General features: G+C 35.3%; 1 protein-coding gene across 1 annotated transcript in view; it reads left to right on the plus strand.

Moving 5' to 3' along the window:
• The window catches only part of exog (exo/endonuclease G), a 24277-nt gene extending 14168 nt beyond the window's left edge, over positions 1-10109 (plus strand). Inside the window, exon 6 of the mRNA XM_079806088.1 lies at positions 9553-10109. Coding sequence (XP_079662214.1) covers positions 9553-9981 — 429 coding nt within the window. The 3' untranslated portion in view covers positions 9982-10109. The remainder of the gene's footprint in view (positions 1-9552) is intronic.
• Positions 10110-12260: the final 2151 nt, after the last annotated feature.

Raw genomic sequence — 12260 nt, forward strand, 5'->3', positions numbered from 1 at the left:
GATTTAGCATTAGGTTTTGTATCAGTAGAAACCCGGTAGTATATTTGAGTTATGGTACTTTCCCCCCTCATATCCCCCTGAGACGAGAGAATTATGCATTTTATTTCTGGAAAAAATCCTCCGATGACGCAAATATTGTCATTTTGTGTCATCGGAGGATTTTTGGCCAGAGGCTATAGACTAAAGGAGCCAGTTCCGCATGTTTTCAACCCCATAACCAACGCCCATAGGGGTGGGGTCTCACTCAGAATTATTTTGAGATATAGTCAGAATTGCGAAATTCTTACTTTTTTTCTCGCAATATCGAGTTTATATCTTGCATTTATTACTTTTCTCAGAATTGACATTAAGTCCAAAAGTTTGAGGGAAAAAAGACAGATTTTTTTTGCGAGAATCACAATTGCAAAAAAAAAAAATTTCAGAATAGCAAGATATGTCGCAATTACCTTTTTTTTTTTAATTCTGTGGCGGAAACAAGCTTCCTTAGTCATAATGTATGATTAAGAGCTCATATTAAAAACTGATTTTATAGTTAAGTCATGGCAATAAACTGTGCGCCTTTTAAAGACTTAGAGAGCAATATATTACTTTAGGAGTGATCCTTGTCTTTTATTCTCACTGTAGTAAAATTTTAAATATCCTGGAAAAGTCCTGGAAAATGATCGCTGAAAAAGAGTGGGAACCCTGACTTTTCTGCCGATTTTCCCGGAAGTTTTTTACGCCTATATTAGAATAATTCGCGAACATGTCACTTGTGTGTTACAAACGGAAACTGGAGAACTGAGGGAAGAGACGAGATGCAGAAGGGAATGAAGAGCCGCTTTCCTGCGCGAGCTTACCTCTCCGCACCTGCACAAGCGTAGATAATGAGCGTTTGTTCAGCTCACACTGAAAAAAATGCTTTTCTTACTTAGTATTTTTGTCTTGTTTTCAGTCCAAATATCTAAAAAATCTTACATTAAGAAACATTTACTTGACAAGCAAAAGTTTTTGTCTTGTTTTGGGGGAAAATAACTCAAAACTAAGTGAGTTTTTGCTTAAAATAAGCAAAATAATCTGCCAATGGGGTAAGCAAAATAATGTTGTTTTCTGTCTGAATTAAGATTATTTTGCTTACCCCATTGGCAGATTATTTTGCTTATTATAAGCAAAAACTCCCTTAATTTTGAGTTATTTTCCCCCAAAACAAGACAAAAACTTTTGCTTGTCTTGTAAATGTTTCTTAATGTAAGATTTTTTAGATATTTGGACTGAAAACAAGACAAAAATACTAAATAAGAAAAGTATTTTGTTCAGCTCAGCTTCTCACGTGTTGGATCGGATGAGAACGAAACAGACTAACTTGGGACAAAGCCGAAATACTTCTTTTTGTAGCCTAAAGAAGAACATGCAAGCACTTTAGAAATGAAATACTATCAGTTCTGTAGCCTATAGGATGATCATTTTTATTTTACCTTAAAATTACATTAATTTGATTTGATTTAAAAAGCACCTGCTGTAGCACCTTAGTTTTTTTTCGTTGCACTAAACATTATTTTATTGAACATTTTGGAACGATTATATACTTTGGTTTTATTTAATTTCACTGGTAAAGACTTTTTTTCTTTACACTGAATTTAAAAACAAATGCTGATTTAAGTAACATCTTTGTTTGGATTGCAGAATATGCAGTTGTTGCCTTTAATTTCACCTTCCAGCCTTTTCATTTCCAATAAAATTTCCCATTAATTTCCGATTGCGGCCTTGTTTTCATTAGCCAAAAGCCAATTTAGCCTGTTAAATACCAAATAAACATCTTGTTCATGTATACTTTCATTCTTTTATTGTGTAAAAAAACAAACTAAAACATTTGGAATCGGAATCGACCATGTAAAATCATGATCGGTGCATCACTATTTAAAAGCCAAAAGCACAGTGGCGAGAGTGGTGTTTTTGTGCATTCACGCATTTGAAGCGAATTCAGATTTGTAATTTTGCGAATTCAGAGGCAGATTTGTAATTTGTGTCCGAGCTCTGGAGAGCGTCAAATGCATCTGTTTACAGCAGGGCTTAAAAACGGAAAAAAATATCAATCGTTCACTCCGAGCAGAATCGATATTATAGCGTCTCGTTTTTGCGTTCCTCATTAAACATTACTGTTCCGAAAACGGTTTGATTTGAAAAAATACCGGTTAATAACGTTATTTTAATTTAGCCTATACTTTAAACAAATATGTATAAATAGACTTATTTTTCACTCAATAATAATATAACGCATGGTAATTAAACTTGAATATTTATTTCATAACATTTTTAAAACCACAACAGAAATACATGCATTAATTACAAAGCATAGCGGACCTGTTTTAATGGAGCGTTAGACAATCGAAAGTGGCCCTCTTATGCCTAATTATTTTCAGAAGTGTGATAACATTCTTTGTACATAACTTTTTTTCAACACGACTTGTTTTAAAAATTGCATGAATAAAGAATAAATAAACTGGATAACCATTGCTCTTTTAATGCACCGTCAACTGCTAATTTCAAAGCAAACACTGCGCAACACGTCCTTGCATCACATAATCAAATTCAGTCAGCTAATAAAGCTCGATCATTTAATGCAATATAACATACCATTTAATACGAAGCATCTACCGTCTATATAGAAAACATTGACCTGTCCTGTATTGGCAATCTGAAAGACTATAGGAAAAATGTTTGATAGATGCTATAGCCTACTTGGACAGGCTTAAACGGAATCCACAAACTAGCCTAAATCAGTCTATTTGAGCTTAAAGTCCGGACTGCTTATTTAAACATACGAAAAGAATGTTCTCCAATACCTGCGCTTTCATTGATGACCTCAGCGGGGAAAGAAATGTACTTGAGGCATGTAAATGCGCGCTCACACTGACTTGCGTTACCGGTAGATTAATAGATGGCATTTCACTCACGCTTGATCCGTCAACGTCACATGCTGAACTACTCTATTCAGGATTGGTCACTGCCAAATTAAAATATTAAAAGAACGATAAAATACCGTTATTAACCGGTTAATGGTCATTTCAAATTAACGTTTCTGTTCAGAACGATTCAAATTGATTTTGATTTTGTTTTTGTTCCTCTTAAAATTTTGTTTGTTTCCGGTTTTCGTTCCTTGAACCGGTTCAGAGCCCTGGTTTACAGCGAGTTTTTGCAGCGGTGAGTAATGTAGCCAATCACAGATATAGTTGTTGATCTCTCGAACGTGAATCTCACTGCTCAAAACGGCAGTTTTTAGGCTATTCAGTGCTGAGTTAATGCAGGCTCACGAAACCTCTCATTGAAAAGAGTCAAGTCAACTTTATTTATATAGCGCTTTTAACAATGTAGATTGTTTCAAAGCAGCTTTACAGTGTTAAACAGCAAAATAATGCAACAGAATTTTATTCAGCCGTATAGCCATTCTGGAGAAAACGGTTTCAATTTCAACTATCATACAGTGACAGTGTGGGCTTTAGATCAGTAATTAGAGCAGTAATTTAGTTTATATGGTTAATTTAGGTGAATAATTCGATTTATTTCGATATTTAGTTGAAAAATGTAGTGTCCCCAACTGAGCACACCAAGCCAGAGGCAACAGTGGCAAGGAAACCAAAACCCCATCAGGAGCAGAATGGAGAAAAATAAACCTTGGAGAAACCAGGCTCAGTCGAGGTGCCAGTTCTCCTCTGGCCAACAAGACACGATGTAAATAAGAGATTTATTGCTGACAACTTTATTTTTATAACGGAACTTTGTTAGATCGTGATGAACTGACAAAGCAACAGCATATTAGTGATCGTAGCGATCTTGGCTCGCTTCGAGGCTACAGTCTGTAACATTCATTGAATAAACTATTACTGCTAAGAGGACCGATGGCCAATTGCATGCTGCAAAGTTTAGGAAGTGACATCTAAATTTAAATGCTCAGCACGAGACAGAAATATCCTCCTGAGACCCAGAATATTATAATGTTATTACACATCTTTTGACATTTACATATTGTCCCAAAACATTAATATGTAAATTAGATACAGTGTATAGATGCATTGCATAGAATGGGAATGGTATTTATGGCCATGTTTACACACATATTGCATAAAGTAAAATGGTATATCAAGTTATATCTTTCATAACATTGAGAATCATCTTTATACAAAGTTTGGATAAAAAGCCTGAAGCATAAAAAGTGGTGAATGAAAAAAAAAAACATTGTTTTTGTCTATGTTTATGTCTTTTATTTTCTCAAAAAATGGGTTCTGGTGTCCTCTACAGAGCAGAGGATATAGCATACAACATTTTTTTTAAATATCCACTTGTTTTTTTAAGCTCCAAACAATGACCTAAAAAAAATCTAAATTCACAAAACCTTTTTTTTCTGGTTCTCAAGATGATGTGTTAAAATACTAGTAACGCTTTAAAGCAATGTTAAGGCAGACCAATAGATTAATAGACAAACATTTGTAGCAAAATATTTTTGAAATTCCAATTATTGGTAAAAGTGAATTGTAAGTAAATAAATAATCTTAAATTTCTCACTGTACACCGCTGTGGTGGAGCCGTTGCTTAGCCTATCTGCACTTTACCAGAGCACCTTCAGTCATTTCAGAAGCACCCTCAGGGATTTGATTCTGGAGCTGGGCCTGAGAAACGTGTTGAGAAACCCCGCATAATTACAATTATTGTGTCACAAAATGTAGTTTTAAGACGTTTTCAGGTGAGAATGTAGTTGTTTAAAGGTCCCGTGGCATGGCATGGAGGTGTACTTGTATTGTTAGTATTTTTTTTTACATCATAAAATGTCATAATTTAGAAATAAAAGGCATTTTTTCTATATTGATGTTTGCCCTGTGGCTGCCCTGTGGTTTCAAGAGGCGTGTCTGCTGTGAGACTTCAGTAAAAACGCCCACTGTTGTGATTGGCTGACATCTTTGCATTTGAAATGAGTATCAGATCTTGTAGCGGAGGGGGCGTGGTTTAACGAGCTGCTGCCAGAGAGACGGATGGACCTGAGTTCACTTCACATCAGTTCTGTCAGTCTCAGTTCAGTGAACTGTTGTAGTTACTGGCATATACTTATTAGTTTATTTCTAGTCGGAGGGGCTGTCACTCATGTCAGAAAGTTAGTAACTTTAGTAAATTATGGATCAGCGCTGACTGGAGACGCGAACCGTTTAGAACGATTCAGTCCGATTTGGTGAACTGGTTCTGTTCACTAAAAAGAACCGGTTCAAAAGAAAGATTCGTTCGCGAACCGGACATCACGGACCAGAGACAGAGGGATTGCTAACAAACAAAGTTATAGTGTACTGAGTTGTGTGAGCGCGACCGAGTATATTGTGTTTGTAGCTGAGAGTTCTGAATAAACAGTCCCAGTCACACCGAATCCGTCTTCATCATTATTACCAACTTTGTAACACATGTAATGTACCATTATAGCTGTCGAGATGAACGAGTTAGTAAGTGTTGAGTATAGCATTATTTTTAGATATTTTCCCATCATATGAAAAGCGTCAGTGACACGCATTGAGTACACAGCACAAACAAAGACACAACAGCAGTAATCGAATGTAATCCAGTTTATTGTGGGGAAAGCTGGCTAGCCTAGCCGGATACCCTCACGCTTACCCCCCTTCTGCTTAATCTCACCCCGCATATGGCTCCTCCGCTGTGGGCCAGATGCAGTACTGGGGGTCGGCATTCACTGCCAGCATTCACTCGTTCACAAGCCATGATCTCTCAAGGACAAACAAATATAGCGCTCTCATGGCCGTGCCAGATTTTCTGGGCGGAGGAAAGGGAGGTAACCGTTCCTGTTATGATGTCATAACAGGAAAATTCCAGATCAGCTCGTCTGGGCTCTCATTTTCTCAAAGGCAGAGAAAGACAGCCAGAACTCGGTTTACACCCATCAACATTTCTAGCCACTTGGGGACAATATTCAGACTAGGGGAACTCATATTAATGTGGAAAAACAGAGTTGTGACATGCTCCCATATCCCGGCACATTTTCAACCACATTTACAGTTTCATTTTATTATGGACAGTGATGGAGATGCAACATTGTTAATATTAATGTTAATGTTTTTCTTGTCACTCATACTCATTGGTGGTCAAATGTGACCATACACCTTAACTATTTTTCAATTAAATAAATGTTCTATATTTTAGTTTAATAATATTTATTGAATATTTTGAGGAGATCTTTTGGTACTAAATAGGCCTACTATTTGTGCAATAATTATGGTCCATTTAATGACCATTTAATGAATTCAATAAAAATAAATACTTCAAATACTTTTTTCTTATTCATATTACAATTAGTGTAGTAATTAAGGTTAAAATGGAGCAATCCAATGCAAATTAGAGTCATTTTGTGGCTGGAAAAATAATTAATTTCATTTGTAATGCCATTGTCCACTAGGTGCCTGTATGGCTCTTTAATAAATAAACATGTATCTAGTTGCTCAAAAAAGTATTGCAGATCATATCCACTTAGTTATTTTTAGGTTTTGCATTTGAATACATATTTGGACATGATCAAACACTAGATTTCTTTAAATGTGAAATTTTAAAACATTAACTTGCATCCTAATATTTTTAATGATACTTATATAAACACACGCAAGTGAATATTAATGAATGCGAGCAAATATAATTTAAAATAGCTTGAAATAGAGCTAAAAAGGCACAAAAAAAAATCCTTGTATGTACAGTAGGCTATATACATATGAATTGATACTGAATCAAGATCGAAATCGATATTTGTGCCAATCACCAACCCCAAATGCCCCCCCAACTCCCGCCCCACCACAAATTGGTTTCTAATCTGTGGGAAACACTGATGCAGTGAAGATAAGGTAGTGCGTTGCCTGGACCACATTTGTGTGGCTATTAATGTTTAATATATATATTTTAATGAAAATGAAAAAAGGCAGAGACATGACACATTTCTCCTGGAGCGCATATTTAGCTTCAAATGCTCAATTTACACACATGTCCAATTCGCTGTGGATTCAAAATGTTCAAGCGTCCGACTAGACACAAATGTGACGCTCTATTCAGGTTCGGTGTGAACGCAGAATAAACATGCTCGAAAACTCATGAAACTTTGCACACAGAAGTGCTGAAAAGTGGCAAAATAGCTCAATAGCGCCACCTACAAAACTTTTGTTCGCGCTACTTTTCACGTACGAGTATGAACTTCGGTACACACATGTAACAGCCCAACACCTACAAAAAAGTCTCTGGGAGCAAAATCTGGAAACCAACAGGAAGTGAGATATTTTGAATTTTCTCATTGCCAGATGTTTTACTTTAGCAAACTCCGCCTAGAGATTTAATCAGATCATCATATTAGGTCAGTCTAATCTGAAGGCCTTGGTGATGTTACGTTGTGAAGATCGTGAGTTTTCCGTGGCGGCCTCACAATGTTCAATGTTTCGCCATGACACAGGAAGTTGTTGTAACTCGGGCATACAATGTCCAATCGGCCTCGAACATCACATGTTTGATAAGAGTCCCGGTTGCATAAAGCACCTTAAGTGTCATTTTCCTTTAAGTTCGCCCTTATGTTTCCCTTAAACCTTAAGGGTGTTGCAGAGAGAAAACCCTTAAGTGTTACTTGAGGGTTTCTTTAAGTGAAACGTCATAAACACGTCAAAATGCAAACATTTTTCACTTAAGTAATCCCTTAAAAAACCGTTAAGTGTTGCATAAACCCCTTAACGCTCATTTCCCTAAGTATAACTTAAGGTTTGGAAATCGTAACCTTAAGAGTAACGCGGACAAAAATAAGATGACATGGCTGAACCAGCTGAAGATCATTATGTGCCAAGTAGAGTTTTTAGGGATATGGAGAACCCTTTGGACCATCTTAGCGATGAAAAATTGTTGCAAGAATACACAGATTTGACCATCACATCGCAACCACTGACACTGAACACCTGCAGTCATACGAACATTTCTGAAGGAGATGAAGAAAAACTCACATAATTAAAGAAGTCGTTTGACGCTATAACAAGTCATTAATGTCTTATATGTTTCATATAATAGAAACGAAGCTATAGATTGTGAATTTAAACATTTCTCGTTTACCAGCGGCAAAAGTCTGGAGGTCTAGCCGAGGTGAGGCTGTTCCAGGCGGGATCTCGCAACATCTTTAAATTGGCGCTATCTTTACAAATAAACCACAGATTTGAGCTTTAAACAACTACATTCTCGACTGAACAACTCTTAAAACTACATTTCGTGACACAATAACAGTAGTATTTTTCATTTTCGCGGCCACACACAACCACTATGAAAAGCGCAAAAGGACTCGCATCAATTTCTCTTCAACCGCTTGCTTTATACGCGTGTCCATCTCGCTTTGGACGCGCGAATGCATTCAAAGTTCAAGCGTCAAACTAGATGCGAATTTGACGCTCTATTCACGTTTGGTGTGAACGCAGCATTAGTGTCAGTGTTTTGCGTATCTATGGCAACAAGACTTTTATAACGTCCTGTCGTGAAACACTTAAATGTTTCCCTTACCTAAGAGAACCGTTTAAGAGATTATATGCAACACCCTTAAGTTATTCTCTTAGGTAAGGGGAAATCGCCCCTTAAGTTCATACTTGTGGGAAAAACTTAAAGGATTAGTTCACTTTTAAATAAACTTTTGCTGATAATTTACTCACCCCCATGTCATCCAAGATGTCCATGTCTTTCTTTCTGCAGTCGAAAAGAAATTAAGGTTTTGGATAAAAACAATCCAGGGTTTTTCTCCATATAATGGACTTCAATGGGCTCCAAACGGTTCAAGGTCCAAATGACAGTTTCAGTGCAGCTTCAAAGGGCTTTAAACGACACCAGATGATGAATAAGGGTCTTATCTAGCCAAACCATCAGTTTCTGAGAGAAACCCAGCAGTGTTTATGATATTATTTTACCTCTTATCAGACGAGCGTGATCATCTCTGAGCTCCGCCATAACTTCCAGAGAGTGAGGTCAAATTAGATCGTGATCATAGATGTATACGTAGATGCCTCATTAGCGACTGTACAGATCAGTAGAATGAGGCATCTACTATCGATATATCTATGGCCACGCTCGTATTTGACCTCACTCTCTGGAAGTTATGGCGGAGCTCAGAGATGATCACGTTCGTCTGATAAGAGGTAAAATAATATCATAAACACTGCTGGGTTTCTCTCAGAAACTGATGGTTTGGCTAGATAAGACCCTTATTCATCATCTGGTGTCGTTTAAAGCCCTTTGAAGCTGCACTGAAACTGTCATTTGGACCGTTTGGGTCCCATTGAAGTCCATTATATGGAGAAAAACCCTGGACTGTTTTCATCCAAAACCTTAATTTCTTTTCGACTGCAGAAAGAAACACATGGACATCTTGGATGACATGGGGGTGAGTAAATTATCAGCAAAAGTTTATTTAAAAGTGAACTAATCCTTTAAGGTGCTTTATGCAACCTGAAGGCATAATAATAATGTATTATGTGTATTCTGTCGGAGTGTAAAACACTAACATTGGTCCGTGTTTCCCTGGGACAGCTGATTGGGAAAGACGATGTTGCCGTCCCCACTCACCTCTTCAAGGTGGTCCTGGTGCAGAAAGACCCGTCTTCAGACGCTCTGGCTCTGGGGGCGTTTGTGGTCCCCAACTCTCCGATCGGCTTTGAGCGTCCGCTGACGGACTTCCAGGTGAGCTTGTCTGATTTAGAGCGCATGTCCGGCCTGAGGTTCTTCCCTGGAGCCGAGCGGATGGAGAACCTGTGTGAGGTGGACTCGTGCCGGCTCATGGACTTCCAGCAGTTCACGCTCTACATCAGCGGCCGCAAGGTCTCCAGCGCCAGGACTCTGGCCCGGCTGGAGAAGGCCATGGCGGAGCTGAAGGTCGCGGGCATCACACCTGATGACTATCTGACCAACCTTTACCTGGAGAAGAAACGAGCGCTAGAGGAGACGAAGCCGGAGCTGTGAGCGCTCCAGTTCTGGTGTGTTCAACTGGTTTCACAGTATTTTACATCATTTGTTTGTTATTGTTACTTAAAAGTTACTCGAAGCTTACTTGAAATAACATTTCATCAAATAAAGTGTTTTATTTCTCATTTGCTGTTGTCGTTTTGCTTTCATGCATTTGTTCGTCAACCAGGGCTGAGAAATGAATCAAATCTTTCATTTCTGAATATTAGTGTCGTTTTTTGACCAATAACCACTGCCCAAAAAATGTGGCTGAATTTTGAGTCGATGTTAATATAATTTTGGTAATTTTATGGATCTCGTTTGCTTGTCATTGTTTCATAACTGATGAACTTTGCAAAATTGACACTATTATTGAACTAAATTGAGCTTAATATTGAGCAGTGTTGTTTTAGTATCATTGAAATATTGTCATATATATATATATGACAATATTTCAATGATACTAAAACAACCCTGCTATATATTTTAAATTTTTGTTCTTTTTTACATTTTTATTAGTTAATGTTTTGTTTTTAAAATATCTGTATTTTTTTATTTCAGTTTTAATTTTAGTTATTTAGTACATCAACTTACAAATAGTCAAGAGAATTTGTTTTATATGTAATATATTAATTTATATTTAATATGAATATAATTATATAAATACTTCATTTTACATTTAAATAATAATTTTAATTATATAGTAAATCATTATTTAAATAATTAATAAGTATAATTTATATAAATAAATAATAATTGAAGGTCATTTTCAGTTAACTTTATTTTCTTTTAATATTTTAAAAAATATATATTTTTAACAAAACCGTGTTGTTTTAGTATTATTGAGATATTGTTTATACTTATACTTTTTATTTACATACTTATATACTTTATATATACTTTTTCAAAATTAGTTTTTAGTTTTGTATTTAATTTTACTTGTTAGTTTTAGTAATTTTGTTGTGTTTTGTCATTTTTATTAGTTACTGTTTTATTTTCAATTCAATGTTAAAAAATGGAACCTATTCAATGTTGTATTATTGGTTTTTAATATATCTGTGTATATTTATTATTTCAGTTTTAATTTTAGTTATTTTAGTACATCAGCTTAAACTCAATGAAAATAGTTTATTTGTTTTATATTTCATGTATTAATTTATATTTAATATATTTACATAAATACTTTTTTACATTTAAATGATTATTTTAATTATATAGTAAATGATTATATAATTTAGTAAATTTTCAGTTAACTTTATTTTACTTTTTATTATATTATTAACAAAGCAGTGTTGTTTTAGTATTAGTGAGATATTGTTTATATATCTTTTTTTATTAGTTTTAGTAATTTTGTTGGGTTTTTGTCATTCTTATTAGTTATTGTTTTATTTTAAATTCAATGTTTAAAAAAAACTATTCAATGTTGTATTATTGTTTTTTACATTTTTATTTCAGTTTTAATTTTAGTTATTTAGTACATCAACTTAAACTAAAGGATAATAGTTTTTTTTATATTAATATTTAATTTTAAATTGAAATTAATGTTGTAATTATATAGTAAATAATGAATTAATTTATATAATTTATATAAATACATAATTAATGGAAGTTAATTTTAGTTTTAGTTAACAAATAATCCTGATTGTCTTCTGCAAATTAATTGAATTTGTTTAATAATTGATGCATTTTACATGATTTTTCTCTCTGAAACAGCATTATAAAGTGCAATAGAAATCAATGTAAAATGTATTCGTACTGCCATTAAAAAGCTGTCACGCACTAGTCAGTGAATGTTTCTTCAGTTTGTATGTAAGGGGTAATGTACATCAGCCGGTTATCATCTCAGATAAACTCCGACAGTGATCAGGATCTTGTCTCTGAAGGGGTTTATTCTGCGATAACAACCGGCTGATGTACATTATCCCGCTTATTACACGGATACTTGTCTCAAGTAAATTTGACACAAAATATTGTCTTGAGTTTAAAGGTCCCATGGCATGGATTTTTTATTTTATTTTATGATGTATTCTGAGGTGTACTTGTATTGTTAGTATGATTTTTACATATTATAAAATGTCATAATTTAGAAATAAAAGGCATTTTTTCTATTTTGATGTTTGCCCTCTGGCTGAATGCCCTGTTTCAAGAGGCGTGTCTGCTATGAGACTTCAGTAAAAACGCCCACTGTTGTGATTGGCTAACATCTTTGCATTTGAAATGAGTATCAGATCTTGTAGCGGAGGGGGCGTGGTTTAACGAGCTGCTGCCAGAGAGACGGATGGACCTGAGTTCACTTC

The sequence above is a fragment of the Gobio gobio genome (assembly GCF_949357685.1).
Source record: "Gobio gobio genome assembly, chromosome: 23".
NCBI classification, from domain to species: Eukaryota; Metazoa; Chordata; class Actinopteri; order Cypriniformes; family Gobionidae; genus Gobio; species Gobio gobio.